General features: G+C 38.8%; 1 protein-coding gene and 1 long non-coding RNA gene across 2 annotated transcripts; one reads left to right on the forward strand and one right to left on the reverse strand.

Moving 5' to 3' along the window:
• Nucleotides 1-11: 11 nt before the first annotated feature.
• LOC135979550 (uncharacterized) lies at nt 12-890 on the forward strand. Its single transcript, XR_010596832.1, has 2 exons — nt 12-586; nt 772-890. It is a non-coding gene; the product is annotated as an uncharacterized LOC135979550 (long non-coding RNA).
• LOC135979549 (thioredoxin domain-containing protein 11-like) lies at nt 226-20,857 on the reverse strand. The gene is made up of 6 exons (XM_065579884.1): nt 20,453-20,857; nt 18,665-18,865; nt 13,734-14,523; nt 7,149-7,294; nt 4,546-4,655; nt 226-934 (listed from the first exon to the last, which is right to left on the reverse strand). The coding sequence occupies exons 2-6, from the start codon at nt 18,845-18,847 to the stop codon at nt 850-852; spliced, it is 1,314 nt and encodes a 437-aa protein (XP_065435956.1). The 5' UTR covers nt 18,848-18,865; nt 20,453-20,857; the 3' UTR covers nt 226-849.
• Nucleotides 20,858-24,000: the final 3,143 nt, after the last annotated feature.

Here is a 24,000-nt window from a genome sequence, read left to right on the forward strand (position 1 = left end):
GTTCTAAGCACTTTACAAACATATAAGAAACTTCCCCAAACAACTTACAATATAATCATTGACACCACGGAGTAGGGTAAAAGATTCACAGATTTTTTTTAAGGCCAGAGGAAACCATTATGATCAGAGGATACAATGAGTTTCCCTTTAACTTCCAACTCCTTGACTTTTATTGCTTTTATTTTTAACTCTTGCCTATTAGCATTTTTAATATAAATTCAAGACAACTTTCTATTTTCATTTAGCTTTTAAATTCTTGCCTGTTTTTAACTTTCTTTGTTTTTTTTTTTTAATTATCTTATTAAGAGATAGGACGTATGGATTAGTTTAACTAGGAAAGAGCTTGACCCTTTACCTCAGCCCAGGCCTATTCTAACTTTTTTGATAGAAAACTAGAAAGAAGTCTTGCCTTTTACTTCAATAACCCATTGTGTGATCCTTTGACATCTCTCACAGTCTCTTTTTTAACTATGCCTCTTTTCCTGTCATTCTCTTCCCTCCAGTTCTCACTCACTAGTCAATTCTGACAATGCCAAAAGAACTGCTGCACAACCAAAGGAGAGGGAAAATTATTTGAGGAAATAAGGTTAGTAATACATATTGCTGTTTACAAATAAATACTGACAAACTATAAAATAATAACACTTGGGCTATAATTTAATTCACTTTCAGAAAATCATCATTTGTCCACATGTCTATTTTAGAAAGTGCATTGGTAATAATGATAAATACATGGTAATGAATTGCTGTTTGGCTTTCCTCTCCTCTTAGGCATGTAACCAGATTCATTTTTCAAACTCCAAGAAATGGAAGAAAAAAAAAAAAAAACTTTGAGAGAAAGAAATGACATTACCTGTTATAAGGAAAAAACAAAATGGTTGGGAGATGATCCGTCATAAATTCCCATGGAAGGTCATTTCGAGTGACATCAATTCTGTTAAAAATGAAACAAAAAGAAAAAATAAACTGATAAAGATGCAGCTGAACATTCCATCTATTACTTTTGCTTCTCAAATATCTGGTTTGTTTTGTTTTTTATTTTAGAGGGGGATTAGAGGTCACAAAAGAAAACATGCCTAAATGTATTCTGACACAAGAAACATGGTGAAGACAAATTAGAAGAGTTACACATAATACTCAAAACAACTAATCCCAGTTTAGCTAATTGTCATAACAGATCTCTAGTTGATATTTTTCTGCCAGAAAATGAAATTAGTATAAATATTCGCAATTTTCTTATTCAGTAATGAATTAAACCTGGATTAATCATTGCCACTTACTATGTGTACTGGGAAGAACTCTTGTTTTGAGACATGCTGATCTGACAACCATTGGCTGCAGTTTCAATCATTTATACCAGCGGTTCTCAAATTATGGGGCAGGCCTCCCAAGTGAGGCGTGGGAATATATCAAAGGAGGCATGAGCTGTGTGCTTTTTGAGGGGAGGGAGGGAGGAAGAGCTCTGACTGTCAGCCCTGCAGAAGGGCTGTGCACACCTGGGATGTGGGGATAAAGGAGACAACTGGAGCCCCGCCACCCAGGCTTGGACTCCTCCCCCACACCCTGGACCCCAATCCCTCACCTGAAGGTGGTGGGGCTCTGACTGTTAGCCCAGGGTGGCAGCAGTAGCCCAGAAATAAGTGTGGCAATGGAGTGATAAGTCTGCTGTGAAAAGTGATATTGACAAATATCATTTTCACATCGCCACCCCTACTTCTGTGCTGCTGCTGCTGGCGCAGTGCTGCCTTCAGAGCTGGGTGTCCAGTCAGCAGCCACTGCTCTCCACTCTGCCTTCAGAGCTGGGTGGCAGTATCTGAACTTTTTTGGGGGGGATAGTGTGTAGACGACTACAGGAACAAAGAAGGGGGGCCCAATCAAATAAGTTTGAGAACCCCTGATTTATACAATGGTAAGTGGAAAGAAAGCCATCATTAGAAATTTTCTATTTTGCAACTGTGTAGGATGTATGGTGTCAGCTACATTTTGTCTTGGGAAAAATATGGAAAGACATTTGGTATATCCTCACTGTTCATAAAGTAAATTAATAACACAGCAATTAATTAAAAAAACCTTTATCTTGATTCCCAGAAAACCAGATTTCCCATTATAAACAACATGAGAGAGAGATTTTCAGACCTCAGAATAGGAAACACCTCATGTGGCTCATCACAGCAAGCATCCATTCAGCTGTATGCTTATTCACAACTATTTATCACTTATTCCAGGACACCACAAGTTTAGTGTGCTCTGGACAACATTGAGACTTTTGAGTTTCATCCATTATAATAGGAGAGCACCATCTTACAGATGGGAACAGATTGTCAATAATCTATAGTTGTTTATTATTACAGCAGGTTGACTTTAAATTAGCAGTGCTGTTTTATTAAGTCTTAACTGTGTTGGCCCTGGCTACACTGAAGACTTACTCGTTGAGCCTTGGGGCTTATCCATGCAGACTTTTTGCACCGTTTTAACTATAATGGTTTAGAAACTGATATTGTTGAAGTAGTACCAAAAAATGCATGTAGACTAGCCCTTTTACTGACTGATGGGAAGCTTAAATAGCAGGAGGCATGAGACTGGTTTTGCGGCAGTGGGCCCTACAACATGGAACTTGCTCCCCAATGAAATTTGTCCAATCCCTTTATTTCCCTTTCTAACCCCCCCTCCCCCACATTTGTTTTTGTGTGTTTGCACTTTAATAACAGTGGTATATTATGTTTGTATTATGTTGTACCTCCTTTTAAACCAGGAGGTGGATTCTGTTACAGTTAATCAGAACCATCTGACTCCTGTGCAGGAAAGGAAAAGAATGTGGAGAGTAGCACAAGTAACCACTCCACTACCTCTGGGAATGAGAGATAAGATGGGAACAGAAACAGAATAGGCCCTGCAATAAAACTGAAATTCAGCAATCAAAGCTCAAGGGAAGCTCGTGCCAAGACTGAGAGTGAAATTTTGTATTTACTTAGAAAAGCAGGTTTTAGGACTGCTTTAACAGCTCATTAAAATAAGATACAGGAGATAAATGTGCCATTTTAAAAATTAAATAAAAGGATTTTTTTCTAATACTGTATTCATCTTATAGTTAATAAAAAAAACGATATAGCTAGCTGGTTGTCAGACCATTGAAGACTTTCTTGCTCCATTATTAGCCTAAGCTATATATGGTGCAACAGGTTAAATATTATCAGTAAGAGGGAATGGCAAAACTTAGATGAAGTATTGTATAGATCAGTGGTTCTCAATCTATGGGGCAGGCCTTCCAAGAGAGGCACGAGCTGTGTGCCCTTTTTTTTTTTTTTTTTTTTTAAAAGAGGTCTGGCTGTCAGCCCCAAGTGGCTGGGGCTCACACAGAAGGGCCACGCACACCTGGAAGGCAGGAATAAAGGGGGAAGCTGGAGCTCAAATATAATTTTTCACATTGCCACTCTAACTTCCGTGCTGCTGCTGGTGTGGTGCTGCCTTCAGAGCTGGGTGCCCAGCCAACAGCCATTGCTCTCTACTCTGCCTTCAGAGCTGGGTGGCAGTATATGTACTCATGGGAGGGGATATGTGTGTAAACAACTACAGACACAAAGAAGGGGGGCCCGATCAAATAAGTTTTCAAACCCCTGATATAGATTACTCATTGAGAGTGTAATTTGTCCCAGCATAAATTATAGGTTCCCACTTAAAGTCTTAAAAATTGGGCTTATGTGATAAATAGGCCTCAGGCTGGCCCTTGGTCAAAGTGAATTTCAGCCAAAGTGAAATGACAAAAGATGCAACTCAAGAAGAGTTTGCAAGTGCTGATGTAAAAGACATGGTAGTAAGGGAATGCCAAGGTGGCACTGCTAAACACTCAAAAGTCTTGCTCCTTGCACAATATAGCTTTGGATTCATAATCCCATATTATTTCTCAAATAATACAATATAATATTGCACATGGTTTTGCTACAGCTTTTGGAGGAGTGATGTGAAAAAGTTTGCACTCTTGCTGCCCATGATTTACCAGGTTCTGTGTTTTGCAGTCTATCAGTTCTGAGGATTTCAGTCCATCACAAACTGTGTACTAGATAAAAAAATCACTTTCTTTAAAAGTGCAAAAAAACCTAGCAGGACAGCAATCCAACCACCACCCGGTGCTAAACCTTTTAGCACTACTTACATGAAAACAAAATGTACATACAAAGAAGAGATAAAGCGTCTACCCGAAGTACAGTATACATTTTTTCTTTCTTCTCTTTACATATATTTTTCCTCTGAGCTGATGAGCTCACTCAACTCAATTTTGAGTAAACAGACTAAATTGGAATCTAATAGTAATATTCTAAACTTATTATGTAATGTTATAATACACTGCTTATAACAAATTCATGGGACTTGTATCTAATTTGACAGACATGCAATCTTAATTTAAAATTAAACATAAATTAGTGGAAATTAATGGCACTATATCAACTTTACAAGCTACAAAATATCCATATATGCATGTCTGGAAGTCCAAGTAGTCACAACAGTATAGTTAAAAATACTGTGGAAAATGAGGATAGATTCTTTTACCTCGCCACAGTGAAGTTGTTTGGAGGCAGAAGTCGCGCTAGTTGGATAAAGATGTGATTAAGAGAAGCACAGAATCCACACCATTGCGCATAATAGAGCAGCAAGACATCCTGGAGGTGGTGGGGGGGGGAGAGAAGGGGGAAGAGAAATTCAGTTAGCAACTGGGGTTTGTTTACATAAAGCAGAAATAGTCATCACTGGGTAAAACAAAACTTTTGAGCTATTTAAAAACAAAAGAAAATGTAACCTCATCTTTCTATACCCCCTGTCAACCAAGCAATGGGCCCAACTCATTGGTGCCCTGCAGCTCCTGAAGCAAAAAGAAAGAAGAAAACTGTTGTAGGGCCCATGGGGAAATTTTCTCAACATGAGGGGTATCCTCAGCAAGTGCAAGGTTGATATAATGGCTCAGTGCCACACCCAGCAGGAATCCCTGATGCAGGGGGCATGTTGATAGCATAGCCTGGGAAAAGGAGATATGGCCTGGGTTACAACTGGCAGCCAGGTGCAAGTCTTCTGGGCGCCAATCTCTGTTGGGAGCTCAACCAGCCCATGATGGCCCCACCATCAGGGAGATACAAAGGTGGCATAAAACAATCTTTAATCCCTCATCATTCTCTGCACCAAGATCATCTATAGCACTGAGGTGAATTGGGCCCAATGACTAAAATGGAACGAGCAATCTGACTCTTGGACGGCACTGACAACATAGCCACTCTATACTGTTATACTGATGCACCAACAAAACATATGTGGGGCTCTGTGCTCACTTCATGTCATCTAGCAGTCATCCATAAACCATCCTTCCTTTAATGTTCAAAACCAGAAAAATGACCAAACAGGATTACTTGGTTTCCACTAAATGCAAATAGAGTATCAAAGTATCTTATAGTTCTCATGATTGTTCTTTCATAGTTTCAAACAATTTAAGGCCAGAAGGGACCATTAGATCACCTAGTCTGACCTCCTGTATATCACAGGATATTAAATTTCACTCCGATACTCCTGTGCTGAACTCAAAGATTTTAGTTACACTAAAGTTCTTCAGTCTTCAGGAAACTAAACCGTGCACCACAAACAAAGAGTCAAGAGTCAAGGAGCCCCCAAGTGTCCAAGGCCTGAGCAATGATAATGCCCAGATGACTCCAGCAGGTGAACCAGCACCATGCTGGAGAGGAAGGCGAAAACCCCCAAGGTTCCAGCTAATGTGACCTATGGGAAATTTCCTTCTGAATCCCAAATCTGGCAATTAGTATGACTATGAGCATGTGAGCAAGATACACCAGCCAGGCATATACTGGTCCACCCCCCGTCCACTGTCTTGTCCCCTACTGTGGGGAATCTCTGCTGCTTCAGATGAAGAAAATCTCCCTCTCTGCCAATGAATACATCATGCAGAGGGGGGAAAAATCCTTCTTGACTGCTGCAGGCAATTGGCTGAAGCCCTGAAGCATGAGATTTGATTATAGTCATTATTTTAATTCAGAGCTGCAAGTATTATGAACATGTTGAGGGAAATGCAGGCAGTCCTGTTAACCCCAGGGCCCATGAAGGAAGAGATGGACAGAATTTCTCAAATTCACAGATACTCAGATTCCAAGACCAGCCTTTCATTCCCATTTAAATAATGGTCATTGTACACTTTAAATAGAAAATCTCTGGGGAACTCTAGAGAACTAAGCAATTTTCCTGCAGCTAGCACACTAGGCACTGGGGACACAGGAAATTGAATATTGCACATGCATTCATTCTCTGCTATCCTAGTAGCCAAAGAATATTAGTCCAAATTCAGTCACACGTTTAAAGAATCAAAATTATATAAAGTACTTTAGGCACCCTTCAAAATTACACTGTATATCAAAAAATTTCACATCATGAAATCAAAAAGCTTTTTATTATGGATTTTTGTGATGTATGCTTTTAAAATACTACTTTTTGTTGGGATTTTTGTTTCTTTGTTTTACAACCTTCAATTTTCTCTGTTATAGTTACTTCCCAATCACTTTTGTTCACTATTTTGTACCTTAGTTCTAGTAAGACAGCAAGAGGCTCCCTCTGCAACCAGCACAATCTCTACAGCCTTAACTGGTTCATAAAAGCAATGTTCATCATACATATCTCCAATTCCATTCAAGACTGAGTAGGTTTGGGACCTGTTCTTGACCTTGGGTCTTCAAACTCTACTTAATTTGTTAAGTATTGCCACCATGAAAACAAGGGCAAAGCAGGACTTCTCCATCCCCCACAATTATATATGTAATTCAACCACATTTAGCAAATAAGAATACAAAAGGCTAAACCACAGCTATGACAAATACACACAGCACAGGAAGGCAGAGGGTAGGTGTCTTCAGGGAACTGGTTTGGCTGATTTTCTGGCTGCTTTGTGCCATCAGAGTGGTCTCCTAAATTTAAATGACTGAAGTACAACTTTCATGGAGTGCCCTTGTTTAAAATTATGTACACAATTAGTGTAACTCCATGGATGGGAGAGGAGGAGACCCTTTAGTTTTAAACAATGAAAATTCAGAAGACTGAATTCCGCAATTCTATTCTTCAAAATGTGATTAATCCCTCGATGGAACTGCAGTAATGAGCTGTACCTTTTCACTCAAAACCACCACATCACGAAAGGTGGTAGTAGTCACTTCGGTGATTATGTGCTGTGCAGGAAGATGAACTGAAGAGTCACCAACAAGATGCCTTTTCAAGGGACTGTAGAGAATGCTGAAGTTTTGAATGAAGTTCTCTAAAATGAAAGAAGGACATTGAGAAGGTTATTCCAGCTTCATTATATCTGTAATATCTAGGCTGCCTGTTTTTACTTTGGGTTTCAGAAGACAAACTGACTTATGGCATAAAAGAAAAATACAAGTCTAGTTTACCAGCCCTAAATATTATTTCTGTAGTTTTACCTCAGTTTCTGATTAACGATCATTCACATGGCAACAGAATGCAGAAAACTGCCTTGGGTTATCTTTTGCCTTGACTACTACAACCTTCTCTTCACTGGTATCACTGCTTTTTACCTTGCTCTTACTCTAGTTGAGGGGTTCTCAACCTTTTTCTTGTTGAGGCCTCCCTCAACATACTATAAAAACTCCAGAGCCCAGCAGGACTCAGGGCTCCCGGCCAGGGAGGGGGGAACCCTTGGGCATAGGCATAGTTTGACTTCAATTTTTTTTTTTATTTTCTGGGAAGGGAGGGGTCAAGGGTTGGCAGGGCTCAGACTAGCTCCGCACAGCGGGGTCCAGGGAGAGAGAGCCACCTCCACCCCAACTCTCCTCAGCAGACCACCCGCCTGTCTGGGTTGTGGGGAGCCGCAACCAAAAAGGGTGGGACTCAGCTCAAAAAGTTTGAAAACCGCTCAGGGTGCAGGCAGGGGATATCTAGGAGCTGTGTGCAGTGAGGGGTGTAGCTCAGGGAGCAGGGAGGGGATAGCTAGGGGCTGTGTGCATGCAGGGGAGTAGCTCAGGTTGCAGGGAGAAGGATAGCTAGGGGCTGTGTGCGTGCAGGAGGTTAGCTCAGGTTGCAGGAAGGAGGATAGCTAGGGGCTGTGTGCCAGGAGGGCTCCCCTGCGGTGGCTGCTCCGTGAAGGCTCTGCAGGCCCCAGAGTCGGGTCCTCCCACCTAGGCAGCTTTTACCAGCTGTGTGAGCAGTCAAAGGGGGTTGGGAGCTGAGGAGCAGCCGCAACCCTGGGCACCAGCAGCAGACGAGGGAAAGCCACAGCTGCCCGCTCCATGGTGCCACCAGAGGAGCAGCTGCCCTGCACTGCCTAGCTCTGGTTTCCCACCAATCTGGCCAGAGAGCTAGGCCTGAGGTGGACTGGGGGAGAGGAGAAGGTAGGGCGTGGAGCTGCCCCTGGACTGCCTCACTCTGGGTAAGGCACTGCAGTTTTGGGGGGGGGGCAACACCCTTGTGCCCCCCAACTCTGCCCATGGACTCAGGGCTTCAGTCCTGCATGGCTCCCAGCTTCAGGCAGGGGGAGGAGGGGCACTGGGGCTCCTGGCTTCAGCCCCGTGCCGCTCCCAGTGCAGGCTGGGGAGTGTACCTTCAGCTCTGCACCGCTCCTGGCTTGGGGGGGGTGGGGGGGAAGAGGAAGGGTGCCAGCTTCAGCCTCACGCCACTCCGGGCTTCAGCCCTGCAGGGGGGTGCCAGGGTTCGGAGCACTGGGTTTCAGCCATGGGGCCCCATGGACTCCCTGAAAGGGCTCATGGACCTCCAGGGGGCCACAGACCCCGGTTAAGAATGCTGCTCTAGTCTATCCAAAATGCTGCAATACAAATTTCCTCTTCTGTGATCAGACCACATGGTCAGTCCCAATTAGAATCCTTTCACTGGCTTTCCTTCACATTCTGCGCCGAGTTCAAGTTTCCAGTGCTCCTCTTCAAGACTCTGCACGATTCCACTCCTACTTATATCTATGCTCTTATTTCTTCCTACTTACCCTCCCACTCTCCTTTGCTCTGCCCAAGTCCCTCTTCTAATTACTTCTTTTATATCCTTTCCCCCAGTCATCTTTCATGCCTATGTGCTTGAAACAGTCTGCTCTCTTGTGTGTCAAATGACCACATTCCCCCCATACAACTCTCTTTCCATAAAACTCACTTCTTCTCAGACAACTTTGAACAATAACCCACCAAAGATAGATATGAAAATAAAACACCACTCATCTACACTGCCTTGAGACTTCATTTTCTATTACGTGTTACAATGTCAAAACTGTATTTCCTGTTCAATTTAGACCCAGGTCATAATTCTGCTATGTACTTTATGATGCCAAGTAGATTCAAGAACTGAGACTCGCATTATACAATGCCAGATGATACTCAAATAATAATTTAGTCATTTGGAACAGCACAAGTTCTGGCACAGATCTTTGGGAGACCCCACTACTTACCTCTTTCCATTGTGAAAACTGACCATTTCTATATTGAGAACACTAGCATGAAAACTAAACAAAATCAGGATTAAATTAATGACCAAAGTGAACAGGAAAAGCAAATTATAGGTACCTGAACAGGTGCATTTGCATATAATAGTAAATTCTACCTTATTTTTAAAATTTTAACTCAACATTCATGAAAATCAAGACCAAACCAAAGCTCCATGTTTTTAAAGCAACTAGATTTTGAAAGACTATGGGATGTTTTTTGCTGTGGTGTACTTAAACAAAAAAGATGAGGTCTGTCTTTTTAACTGTATTAAGAGCTCGTGATATTTTTTTAGAAACAATCTGTAAAGTTTCTCATTGGGCCAACAGTTAGATCTATTACTGTAATTAGCTTCTAACTGCAAGATAATCTGTGTTTAAAAATAGCTACTCTACTTAAGGAGTGTGGAAGGAATATGGGAGTTGGATTTTTGTTTTTGTTTTTAAATATCTTAGTCACTGAGGTATTTGCTTAAGTTATTTTTCAATTTCTGCTGCAAAATGTAACTATGCAACTGGCCCAGGGCAAGAAATGATGCAAGAACAATGTAAATACACCTATCTGAGCAACTTATTTTAATACTCAATTATGAACACACATGTATTTGCCTCTCTTCCCATTCACCACTGCCTACATTACAAGGCTGATTTTTACATGAATTTGCCTCTTCCCTTTCAACACTGCCTGAATTAAAGGCATGATTTTCAAAACTGTATGCTTGCAATTTCATGCCCAAAAGGTGCACTTAATTTTTGCAAGAAATTAACCAGACTGTTATGCAAAGTGGGTATTTTCATGTGTAAAAGGCTAGTTATATATCTTGTGTGTGCCTTTCAAATAACCGGACATGCAGGTTAGGAATGTAATTCACGTGCTCTTCTGAGCAAATGACTGCACACATGTAGTTTTGGAAATAAGCGTGTACTAGTCTGGAAAAAAGTATCTAATGGCAGAAAAAAAACAAATTACTAAGTTAATTTAGAAATGGTTTCAAATACAGTTAGAAAAACAAAGGTAACATAATTTGACTAAATATACCTCATATCTCTGTCTTGATAAATTCATTCTGACAAAAGTATGTGCACACAAGAACATAACAACTGCCATACTGGATCAGACCAATGGTCTATCTAGCCCAGTATCCTGTCTCTAACAGTGGCTAATAGCAGGGCTGCAGGGGGAGTGTACACAACAGGGCAACTTTGGAGAGTTCCTCCCGGGTCTTTCCCTGCCAGTTTCTGGCAGTCAGAAGTTTAGGGTCACTGTGAGCATGGGGTTGCATCTGTAACCATGTTGGCTAATAGCTGCTGATGGACCTATTCTCCATGAATTTCTCTAGTTCTTTTTTTAACCCAATTTTTCTTTTGGCCATCACAAGTTTCTACGGCAATGAGTTCCATGGCTAACTGTGGGTTGTGTGAAAAAGTACTTCCTCTTGTTTGTATTAAACCTGTTGCCTATTCATTTCATTGGGTGACCCCTGGTTTTTGTATTGTGGGAAAGAGTAAATGACACTTCTCTATTCATTTTTCCCCACACCATTTATGATTTTATAAACCTTAGTTATATCTCCCCTTAATTGTTTCTTTTCTAAGCTGAACAACCCTTATCTTTTTAGACTCTCCTTGGATGGAAGCCATTCCATACTCTTAATCATCTCTATTGCCCTTCTCTGAACCTTTTCCAGTTCCACTATATCCTTTCTGAGAGGGACAACCAGAACTGGACACAGTATGTGCACCTTGGATTTATACAGTGGTATTATATTTTCTGTCTTATTTTCTTATACCTGTCCTAATAGCTACTAACACTCTGTTAGCCTTTTTGACTGCTGCTGCACACAGTGCTGAAGTTTTCAGAAATCTATCCATGACGACTCAGATCTCTTTCTTCAACGGTAACAGCCAGTAAAGAACCCATCATTATATACGTGTAGTTGAGATTATTTTTTCCAGTGTGCATTGCTTTGCACTTATCAATGTTTCATTTAATTCATCAATTTCATCTGCCAGTTTGTTCCCCAGTCACCCAATTTTGTGAGATCCTCCTGGAACTTTTGACAGTCAGCTATGCACTTCACAATCTTAAATACTTTTGTATCATTTGCAAACTTTGCTACTTCACTGTTCACGCCCTTTTCCAGATAATTAATGAATATATTGAACAGCACAGGTTCCAGCACAGATCTTTGGGAGACCCCACTACTTACCTCTTTCCATTGTGAAAACTGACCATTTATTCCTACCCTTTGCTTCCTATCTTTTAACCAGTTACCGATTCATGAGAGGAACTTCCCTGTTATCCCATGACTAATTTCCTTAAGAACTTTTGGTGAGGAACCCTGTCAAAGACTCTCTGAAAATCAAAGTACTGCATACTGACTGAATCACCCCTATCAACATGCTTGTTGACACCCTCAAATAATTCTAATAGATTGGTAAGGCATGACTTCCCTGTACAAAAGCAGTGTTGATTCTTCCCCAACAAATCATGCTTATCTATGTGTCTGATCATTCAGTTCTTTACTATAGTTTCCACCAATTTGACCAGGACTGAATTTAGGCTCACTGGCTCCTAATTGCAAGATTGTCTCTGGAACCTTTTTAGAAGCTACATTAGAGTCACCTTCCAGTCATCCAGTACAGAGGCTTGTTTCAGTGACAGGTTACATACTACAGTTAGTAGTTCTGCAATTTCATATCCAAGTTCCTTCAGAATTCTTGAGTGAATACCACCTGGTCCTGGGGACTTATTATGGCTTAATTTATCAATTTGTTCTAAAACCTCTTGCATGATAGTATTTCAGGTTTGTAACCAAAAGGAATAGTTCTGCAGTGGATATCTCCCCCACATCCTCTACAGTGAAGACCAATGTAAAAAATTTGTTTAGCTTCTCTCAATGGCCTTGTTTTCCCTAGGTGCTCCTTTAACACTTTGGTCTTCTAGTGGCCCACTTCCTGTTTGTCAGGCTTCCTGCTTCTGACATACTTAACAAAATTTTTACTGTTAGATTTTGCATCTTTTAGCAAGTTGCTTCTCAAATTCTTTGTTGGCCTGCCTCATTATACTTTTACACTTAACCTGCCAGAGTTTGTTTCCTTCCTATTATCTTCACTAGGTTTTGACTTTCAAATTTTAAAAGATGCTCTTTTGCCTCTAAACAGCTTTCATTTACTCTTCTGTTTAGCCATTGTGGCATTTTTTTGGTCCTCTTATTGTCTTTTCTGATTCGGGGTATACATTTAGTCTGATCCTCTATTATGGTGATTTTAAATAGCAGGCATTTACCGTTGTGACAGCTCCTTTTAATTTCACACTAACAATCATCCTCATTTTGGGGTAATTCCCCTTTTAGAGTTAAATGTCACCATGATGGGTTTATATTAGGGCTGTCGATTAATTGCAGTTAACTCACGCGATTAACTAAAAAAAATTAACTGCGATTAAAAAAGTTAATCATGATTAATCGCACTGTTAAACAAGGTTTTATTTTTGAATGTAGGTTTTTTTTGTACATAATTCTACATTTGTAAGTTCAACTTTCATGATAAAGAGATTGCACTACAGTACTTATATTAGGTGAACTGAAATATACTATTTCTTTTGTTTTTTACAGTGCAAATATTTGTAATAAAAAATAAATATAAAGTGAGCACTATACACTTTGTATTCTGTGTTGTAATTGAAATCAATGTATTTGAAAATGTAGAAAACATCCAAAAATATTTAAATAAATAGTATTCTATTATTGTTTAACAGTGCGATTAATCGCGCAAATAATCGCATCTTAAAATCATAAAATCATCTTAAACATTTTCTCTGAGGCATCAGCAGTTATTTAATTTGAGCTACGGTACACTTCTATGGTACACTTCTTTAAATCTGCTGGCAATCTGGTTTCGTGGACTGACCACTTAGGGAAATTCCTATAGTTTGATGACATACCTATTGTCCAACCACTGACAAATACTATGAGGTTGAGGTTGGCAAAATTTCCACTTGAACTGAGTAAGTTATTCCTGGATTGTGAAATTATTCATTCTTTTATCATACCCTAGAACAACCCTTTGCTGTTTGATTAATTATTAAGCAGATGAAGATCCAGAATGCTTTCCATAGGCTCACTTTGCAAATTGATCTGCTTTTGTCAATAACATGTTTTTCAAAGTTATTATTCTTTACTAACTCCATCCTATCTTCATTTAATGTATTTGCTTACTTTAAATTTTGAATACAAGATTGCTGATATCATACCTAGAGTAGATTTTATAAGTGTTTGATTCTGATCCAAGATATAGTGTGCCTCTTCCTTCAGATCAACAATGGCAGCAAATTCCTTCACATGAGTAGATCTTGATGCTCCAAGTCTCTCTGCATACATCCAAAACAAATTTGAATCCAGTAGATAGAGATTCAAGGTCTTGTTGGTTCTGCAGCTCAGGCCAGTAATGTGAGTGCCATTAACGCAAAGGTCAGGAGTAAAACCATTCCTATCCTCAATGTGAGGACTAGAATGTTGGATATCATCCTTACCTTTCTTCCCATGGGAAGAAAATGCTACTTTAGGGGTCTGAAATATGGTCTTTTCAGAACTAATTAAATTTATCAGACCCCTATTTACTGTCCTGCAACATGCAGTGTAGTAGCTAAAAGGACTATAGAAACTTAGGAAATTGCTGCATTCTATGGTATTTGATATAAATTGGAAAAAGGTATGTTCCTTGAGGTAGAAAGAGTCCAAAGCTGCTTCTATCTCTAAAAAGTTACACTGTGGTACATTGACTTTACTTGGTTTGACCCCAACGGTCTGGTTGACACAAAGCTCACAGACATTGTGAGTCCTAGAGATCGAGTGCCACTGAGGGAGCACCACCGTGTTGCAGCATGGGTACTTTGTTATGGAGTAAGTGTCTGCAACTTGTGTACGCGCATGTGGTACAATGGACTCAAAATCTGGTGAATTTGCATCTCTCAAGTGCTGAAGAACAGGTTCAGCTGCCTGGCTTTTATTACAGTTGTTGTATTCCAAGGCCACTTTGGTAATCTATAGAAAAAACAAATTACACAGAAACGTGATCAGTTATATATCATTCATGTATCAACACAGACAATATTTGTCCCAATTTTTTTGAAATACATAAAATATATTTAGTTTTAGATGTACAATCCTGGAATTTTAGACACAGGGCCAACTCTTACCCTTCAATTTTAGTTTCTTACCAAAAGCCATAGGATGCACTGTTGCTTTATTATGAATTTAAATAAAAAAAAAATCTAAAATATAGTATGTGCTTAAGAACAGTGATGAGTGATAACGAGCCACACTAAAAAGATCTTCCTTTTTTACAGTCAGCTCAAAACCCTGTTTATATCGTACTTGTTAGGCTTTAATAACATTATACTGTGATGCTAAATCCTGTTATTTGACACATTATACAATATATCCATTTTCCCAAATTTTGTTTTTCTTAAAGAAGATGAAAAATACATTAAAGCGAAATATATAATGCTCAAGACATTCTTAACATCTCATTGTGAACATAACAAGAGTCATCCAGTCAAATCAACTACTGATATAAGAATAAAGCTTCCTGTCCTTCTGTGGGCAGAACTCCCATTTATTTCAATAGTAACATTATTTGCTGCTGACTTCAACAGAAGTTTTGCTTGAATGACGGACTTCTGGATTTGGTCACTAAACTGAGTCCTCATTTCACTAAAGATATCAATATTGCCACTTAATTGAAAACATATGGGCATGAAAGGTTCTCTCCTTCACAAACAGTATTCTGAGTTTATACTAAAGTCAGGGTTTCCATTTCCGCAGAATTAGTGGAGGTTTGGTTTTGGTTTTGGGGTTTTTTTTATTTGTTTTTTTACACTTTTCTTCATTATGATACAAAAATTCCCTATTATGAAAATTCTTGTGTCCTAGTAGGAGTTTATTTTACAGCCATATGCACAGTAGCCGGGCCTCATTTACAGTAGTTACTGGGTCTTTTTCACCTACTCTTTTTGTCTTTCCTATAAACCAGCACATTCTGAAAATAACTGCAAATTGGAATATTCTTAAATTTCTAATGAGTTTATTGTAGCAGAACAGATAGGTTGGAGAAATGAAATGAACAGCAAAAAGAGACAGTGTGATTAGATTTCCCCCACAAAGTATTGCGTTAAACAGTTAAAAATACATACACATTGTCCTCCTAGTACTTTTCCATATAAACAATCCTTGCAGTTGTCACGGGGATGTTGTGAGATTATGACTATGAGAGAAGCTGGGTCACATAATCATCTCTCAGATGTGGTCCACAATGACAACTTCTGTGATAGTTTTTTTTTTTTTTTAAGAAATCATTGGCATAGCCTTTTCTTTTTATATACTTAATAGTTCCTGAAAATGTCAGATTAGATTCTATAAAGGCTCATTCCTTAATGTTGTAATCTATTCTAAAGAATGTGAACAGATGTTGGAGGACGCCTGAATTTTTTTTTTTTTTATAAACTGAAAAAACATATTTGCATTACAAAGTCTTATTTCAGTCAGCTCTAATCAGAGAAATTTGTAGTTTTTTGAGCACTGCTAACATACAATGAATTGACAGCTTCACGCTGTGTGAATGCCTTACAGGCAAATGGTTTCAGAGCCAAATGCAATTCACAAAGGCTGCTGGCTGCAGTAACCATTTCTCCTTGTGGTAAACAAGTTGCATAATATACTGTAGCTTCTTATGCCCACTTTAACACACTGTCATGCTACAGTAACCAGGAGACCCTGTATCTGATTTAATGCTTTGATATAAATAAATATTTCTCTTAACTAGGATAAATCAGAAACTGGTTATTCACATGGGGTACTGATTTTACTTTATCAAAATATATGATGGCTAATATTAAAGAGTGTATTATCTGTGCCGAAAAAACGTCTGAATTAAGCCTGCTTTACATGGAGCACAGTTTGCTATAGGAATCGCTCCAGTTCCCTTCCAATCTTCTTCTTCAGTCTCTGCAAATGATTTTGTACGCAAAGTAACTGCTATGTGCCATAAGCAATAAGGAAAATATGAAAATCACTGACCTCATTAGAGACAAACTAGTAACAGATACCACAAAAGCTAATTAGTTGGAAGATAAGGCCTTTTGTGACCTGATGAAATCCCACAGGCCCACAACTAGAAAAAGAGCTGAATAAAAAATGTGAATCTGAATCTTCCCAAACTGTAAAATTTGGGATCCAGACCAAAACTTCTCACCTCAGATCCCTCTCTCTAATGGGCTCTGGTTCTGAAAACCATGCACTTTGCAGCTTGGACCTTCCTTCACCTCTAATTGGCCCAAATAAGAACCTCAGAGCTGAAGTCCAACTGAACTTTGAGAAAATTTGGATCTGGAACCAAACTTTAGGGGGTTTCGCCCATTACTTTTCATAATATCATGCTCCCACAGCCCAGCACCCAACAAAACAAACAGTACCAGCTGAATTGGAAAATACGCTGACTACCTCCTACAGGACTTGAAAATGCCTGGCTATGATGCCTCTTTACACCAATCCTGCAGTCTGTGGTAAACGCAAGGAATTACAAGGGTTACCAGTCACTGTGTATGCAAACAGAATATGCTATTGTAAAGATATATAAACTGGAATAGATTCATGCTGCTGAGAAGTTTGTAAGCAAATTTATGCAAGACCTTAAGGAGTGGAATTTGTCATGTCTGGCTTTTGTATATGTTCATGACAATAATGGTAATGGTGTATTGGCAACAAGCCCACAATAAGTGAGTCCTTGTTTCACATATACCTCTGACATGACCCCCAAAGATGGATTTGCCTGTGGAAGCATGGGTAACGCAGCTGATAACTAAAAGTTTTGATGTACAGTTTCACTTTGATACATTAGCTATGACAGCTTTGCAGTCAAAATGGTTTAAACTCAACACTTTTCATAAATGTCTGTTTATGTAATGAATGAGAATTGCAACTGAAACCATAATCTCAATTTTAGAGTCAAATTTACATCTCCCCACAAAAATTTGATACACTGGACTTTAATTACTGCAAGTTATTTACATTAGAAAAACTGAACCAACTGAATTAATACTAATGCCGAGCCATTCCAAGTTCCCAGTCCCATGCTCAGACCACTATACATCACTGATTCCAGTAAAGCAAGAATCTTAGAATGATGTTGGTTTAATTTCTTTAGCAAAGAGAAGGGAAAGAGGAAATTTGAGTAGGAAGCATGCTCTGCCAACTCAAGGAAACACCTCTGGATTATTAACTAAGCCATTTCTAGTGTCAGAGGCCCAAATTGAGGCTAGATATTATTGAAACTGACTTTGAAACTAGTAATTTACAATAATTCTACAGTAATGCCACTTAAGATCAAATTACTACATGTAAACAAGGTTAACTGGGTTCAAGCAGATGAAACAATGCCTTAAGACTTTGGACAACACAAAGACAGCAGCGAACATCAATGTCACAATTAACTTTTTAAATGCAAGTGGCATTACAATGAAGATTCTTTCATAAATAAAAATGGCTTGTCCTTCAGCCCATTGAAAAAAACACTCCAAGGACCAGAAATGGCCCCTTTAAAAAGAGGGTGAGAATAGAGTGTGTAAGTATGATGAATATGAATTAAAATTGATTGCATCAATCTTTCTTTATAATCTGATATTCTTTTTCAAATATAATAGCAAGGACCACCCCGGGATTTATAGGTTTCAATGTTCTTAACTACTATTTTTTCCATTGGAAGGCACCATAATAAATCCTTTCAATTTCTCAATGGCAACATTAGGTTCACTTAATTAATTCAATATGAAAAAAATATATACACTAGTAACCATTCCTCTCTCCCTGTTGTTCATGAGAATTGGGATCTATAATTGTTTCCATTAAGCATTCAAAAACCACAAACTTTGGGCTGTGCGGGGGCGGGGGAAAGAAGAATCAGACCCAGTATAAGCAATGTACACTATTCTGGAACATCAAGTAACACATAAATGGCACCCAATCTGTATCAATACATACAATTTCAAGTTAGATCTTTATGGAGCACAAAGTAGAAGCAACCCCCCTTGTATAGACCTTTTTCTATGTTTGTACAGTTCCAACACAATGGGACTGGGGCCTGCATGTTCTACCACAATAAAAAGAAATAACAATATATCTCACTTACTTCATCTAAAAGAGGATGACTTTCGGCTAAGGGATTGAAGGGTATAAATAAGAAAAGTGCTGGTCCCTTCTTCAGTTCATTGTTTAGTAGAAGGCTTTTTCCTCCATGTGGTCTCAACCAACGTATAAATGTCTCTCGGTTTTCAAGAGCCCACTTGCAAATATTCTCAGCTGTGTAGTTCATGACTTCACTTGGATAGATCTTGAAAGGGGAAAAAATAATTAGTCCTCCTCATTTATTTAAATACACTGTTTACTGATGAATGAGATACATAAGATGTCCAATACATGTTATATTGGTACTGTTACAGCTCTGACATTTTTAATTTACTGACACTATTCAGGAACCATTCTCACCTTAGTCATCATTCCATAGATCTTTCCCTATAGATACTCTTCCCTACTCCTCTCCAACTCCTAGTACCATGAGTAGAATCTCACAGTGAAGTATGGCTCACTGTATTTTCAATTCTCAATTAAGACTTATCAGATGGTGATCAAAAGCAAATTTAAAGCAATTTATTGTTTTCTCGTATTCTTTTGTTTTCCAACCAAGCCGTCTCAATGTTGGTAATGCTTTTACCTCTGTATCAAGCAGCTCTGATAGACTCTTGAACTAATACTCCCAGCACTCCCTTAACTTCATTGTATTATTATTTCTTTGCTGAATGCTGATAATGTGGTTAGAACTGAAAAGAAGGTCCCTGCCTAAAGGAATTATGAAATCAACACCCACAAAGTGAATGTTAAGGTTTTACCCTGCATCTCTAGTATATGTTATTTTATCCATAAATAAAAAAATAAATAATCAGACAGGATTTTCAGGGTGACAGACTACCTGTGTAACACCCTTATGTTCATAAGATTAAATTTTACCAGTTGTTATATGGTAGAAGCTTTGACAATTTTTGTTACTCTGCCTCTCTAAGGTAATTCCCACATTCTCTTCTGATTTTTCTCAATTTTTCTCAAATGCTTATTTATAAGATGTTGAGGACCATAGGTCTTATACAAAATAAATGCTCTCATCATCTTTATGCATCTTTCGTTGCCATCCACCTACACCTGGAATTTTCCTAACATAACGGCCTCTGCAAAGCCCATTAACGATAACCCATGTCAGTAAAATTTCAGTGTCTCAGCTATTATAAAACCAAACCAAACCAAACCAAACCACCATTAAAACAGAACCTTCCCTCTGGGTCTCCAAGTGGATTTTCCATTATCTGTCTATTTAGACTGCAAGGTTCTTTGTGCAAGAACCATGTCTTCGGTATTATAGATAGCACATAGTTGGGCTTAACAAATTAATGAAATTAATGCCATCTGCCCCTTTTCAACAATAAAGTTTGTTTGACAGACTGGAATAGATAAATTGGAATAGAAATAATCAATTGCATCATAATCCTTTAGCATGTTAGATCTTATTTGCAGATGATAAAATAATTTTGATTGGGAAGGTTATATTTAACTCTCACCTGCTTAAATATCATATTAGTCTTGTCAACAACATATGCTCTACCAAGCAGGTTCTTTTTTACTTTTATATTTTCTTACACTCAGACCCCCTGACCACTCTCCCTCCCTCCCGGAAAATGTGTATATTTCTATAAAAGTGCGTGGAGATTCTGGGCCATCAATATGTATCCATTTCAAAACTATTTCCAAAATGCTTCTCAAGTGACTTTAGATCTCTTTATTTCTCCTCTACACCTGATACAAATCTCCTCTTGTGTTTATTTTCACTAATGTGAAAGACCTCAGTTTCCAGATTAATATTGCCACTCACCTTGATTTATTATGGTGGGACACCAGAAAAACCTCCCCACTATGTCTCTAATTTCATCACATTGACTCTCTTTAAATGCATCTCCTTTAAGATCCTGACGTAGCTGTGATTGCAATTCAATAGCTTTGGTATCACTGACTGTGATTAACTAATTCAATGTTCTAAAAAAAAGAATTTAAATTCTGGAGTCACTTTCATGAATTAAAGCATGCTGTTTATCATGCACCATTATCATAGGTTTGCACAGACACCAGTTACTGTTTCATGTGATGCATGAAAATCCTTCATCATGGTTTGAGTAGAATAAACTGTAAATACATGCCTTATCTCCATACGATTTCCACTGTTAATGATGATATACACAGAGATAAGGTCTTTACACTGAACAGCTATTCTAAAAGTTGCATTTCAGGTCCTTCCTTGCTCCTCCAGCTTCATCAATTTCAACCAAAATTAATATTCCCAGCCTCTATGAACATAACTGACCTTAGGATTAGCCTTTTTGAGTTAACTCACTTAAGTAATTTTTCTACTTGAGTGTGATAAATCGGGTATCTTTAGAGCAAAATGAGTACCGCACAAACAAGTATATTTCAGGGTGGCAGGGCAAAAGCACATCTTATTTTCATTTGAGCTCTCTAGAGCCCCTTTGTCTTCACATTTCTGAAATATTTTGCACCAGAATAAGATGGATTTTTGTAATGATACAAGGAAAGTATTTATTTTTCCCAAAACAAATGGCAGATTAAAGCTTCCTACTAAGGAAAAATACATTAAACATAATTAACATTTCCATTAACAGTTATGTCCAATCCATGTGCCATTTCTTAACACTGAAGGTTACAAAATTCTATATATTTGAGTATATTCTCTCACATTCCTTGGTAACACTGGTCTATAATTTTTGAGAAATCGTCTGCCTCAGAGATAAAATGTGCTATTTATTATGTATTTTGACGTGCTGAATTCAAATATGACAATTAAAACAACTGATTGGCTACTGTTTCTAAGATTTTACATTTTATGTCTATGTATATTGTGTAGATAGTAGAGTTTTAATCATAAATTGTAAACCTAGGTCTTTTCATGTATTTATGGTTGCTTTACGTGATAATATTTCACCTGTCCTATTTATGTAACACTTTAAAAATCAGCAAAAGGGTTATATAAATAAAATTTATTATGAAACAAAAGGCAAAAAACTATTATGAACATAGTTTAGTCCTATTCAATGTCTACTCGGCACTTCTTGGCTTGTCTCTTGTATTCATTAAACGGAGCATCTCTTGTCACTGTCCAGCAATAGTCTGCAAGCATTGATGGGCTCCATTTGCCCTGATAGCGTTTCTCCATTGTTGCAATGTCCTGGTGAAATCGCTCGCTGTGCTCGTTGCTCACTGCTCCGCAGTTCGGTGGAAAAAAATCTAGATGAGAGTGCAAAAAAATGCATCTTTAGTGATATGTTGCAACCACGGCTTTTGTATGCCTTGAGGAGGTTTTCCACCAACAACCTGTAGTTGTCTGCCTTGTTGTTTCCGAGAAAATTTATTGCCACTAACTGGAAGGCTTTCCATGCCGTCTTTTCTTTGCCTTGCAGTGCATGGTCAAATGCATCATCTTGAAGAAGTTCATGAATCTGAGGAACAACAAAGACACCTTCCTTTATCTTAGCTTCACTTAACCTTGGAAATTTTCCATGGAGGTACTTGAAAGCTGCTTGTGTTTTGTCAATGGCCTTGACAAAGTTCTTCATCAGACCCAGCTTGATGTGTAAGGGTGGTAACAAAATCTTCCTTGATTCAACAAGTGATGGATGCTGAACACTTTTCCTCCCAGGCTCCAATGACTGTCGGAGTGGCCAATCTTTCTTGATGTAGTGGGAATCTCTTGCACGACTATCCCATTTGCAGAGAAAACAGCAGTATTTTGTGTATCCAGTCTGCAGACCAAGCAAGAGAGCAACAACCTTCAAATCGCCACAAAGCTGCCACTGACGTTGGTCATAGTTTATGCACCTCAAAAATTGTTTCATGTTGTCATAGGTTTCCTTCATATGACTGCATGACCATCTGGAATTGATGGCAAAACATTGCCATTATGCAGTAAAACAGCTTTAAGACTCGTCTTCGATGAATCAATGAACAGTCTCCACTCATCTGGATCGTGAACGATGTTGAGGGCTGCCATCACACCATCCATGTTGTTGCAGGTTACAAGATCACCTTCCATGAAGAAGAATGGGACAAGATCCTTTTGACGGTCACGGAACATGGAAACCCTAACATCACCTGCCAGGAGATTCCACTGCTGTAGTCTGTAGCCCAACAGTTCTGCCTTACTCTTGGGTAGTTCCAAATCCCTGACAAGGTCATTCAGTTCACCTTGTGTTATGAGGTGTGGTTCAGAGGAGGAGGATGGGAGAAAATGTGGGTCCTGTGACATTGATGGTTCAGGACCAGAAGTTTCATCCTCTTCCTCGTCTGACTCAAGTGAGAATGATTCTGGTGCATCAGGAACTGGCAGTCCTTCTCTGTGGGGTACTGGATGGAATGTTTGGATAATGCACAGTCCACCTTTTCTTCTTTGACACACCTTTCCCAACTGGAGGCACCATGCAGAAGTAACAATTGCTGGTATGATCTGTTGGCTCTCTCCAAATCATTGGCACTGCAAAAGACAGATTTCCTTTTCCTGTGCAACAAATCTTCGCCAATGGTTGAACAAGTGTTGCAGCATATGTGTGGGGCCCACCTCTTGTCCTGATCTCCAATTTTGCAGCCAAAATAAAGGTGATAGGCTTTCTTAACCATAGTGGTTATATTGCGCTTTTGTGATGCAAAAGTCACTTCACCACAAACATAGCAGAAGTTATCTGCACTGTTCACACAAGTACGAGGCATCTCTGCTCACTTTAGCTAAACAGAAATGTGTCCCTTTGCAAAATCAAACACTGACAAATACGAGAGCACGACACTGTATGATTTCTAGAGCTGATATAGGGCAATTTGTTCAGCAGAGTGATGTAAGCTTCGTTATGATTGCATCATCCATGACTTCTAGGAATAACATGAAGCAATTCATATCATGTATGACGCAATACCAGCTTCAGATTGCATCATTCATTGTTTTGCCTAAAAAGCAAGTACTGTCCAAACCCAGTCATAGATTTATTCATAGATCCAGTCAAAGATGTATTTTAGTCATTTTTGGTTTAAATTGAGATCCCTTCCCTTTCTAACTCACTTATCCTCCGCCATTCCCAAGTCAAGGGTCGTACATACTGACCCAATAGCATATCTTGAAAACTAGAGCCAGTCAACAATTTTAAGCATCATTTTTGTTCTCAGTGACCCAGTATTAGTAAAGTTTGACTACATTTATTTCAGAAGCATTTTGGCTGTAGAGCAGTGTAATCAAACATTTGTTGACCTCAAATTTGATGGCAACCAACCCTTGTGGGTTATTGTGAGGTATTAAAACAATTATTTGGCATAAGAGAACACTACTGTTTTGGCAATTCTGTTCAGAAAATAATTTTGACCACTGTT

The sequence above is a fragment of the Chrysemys picta genome, unplaced genomic scaffold (genome assembly GCF_011386835.1).
Source record: "Chrysemys picta bellii isolate R12L10 unplaced genomic scaffold, ASM1138683v2 scaf983, whole genome shotgun sequence".
In the NCBI taxonomy this organism is placed as follows: domain Eukaryota; kingdom Metazoa; phylum Chordata; order Testudines; family Emydidae; genus Chrysemys; species Chrysemys picta.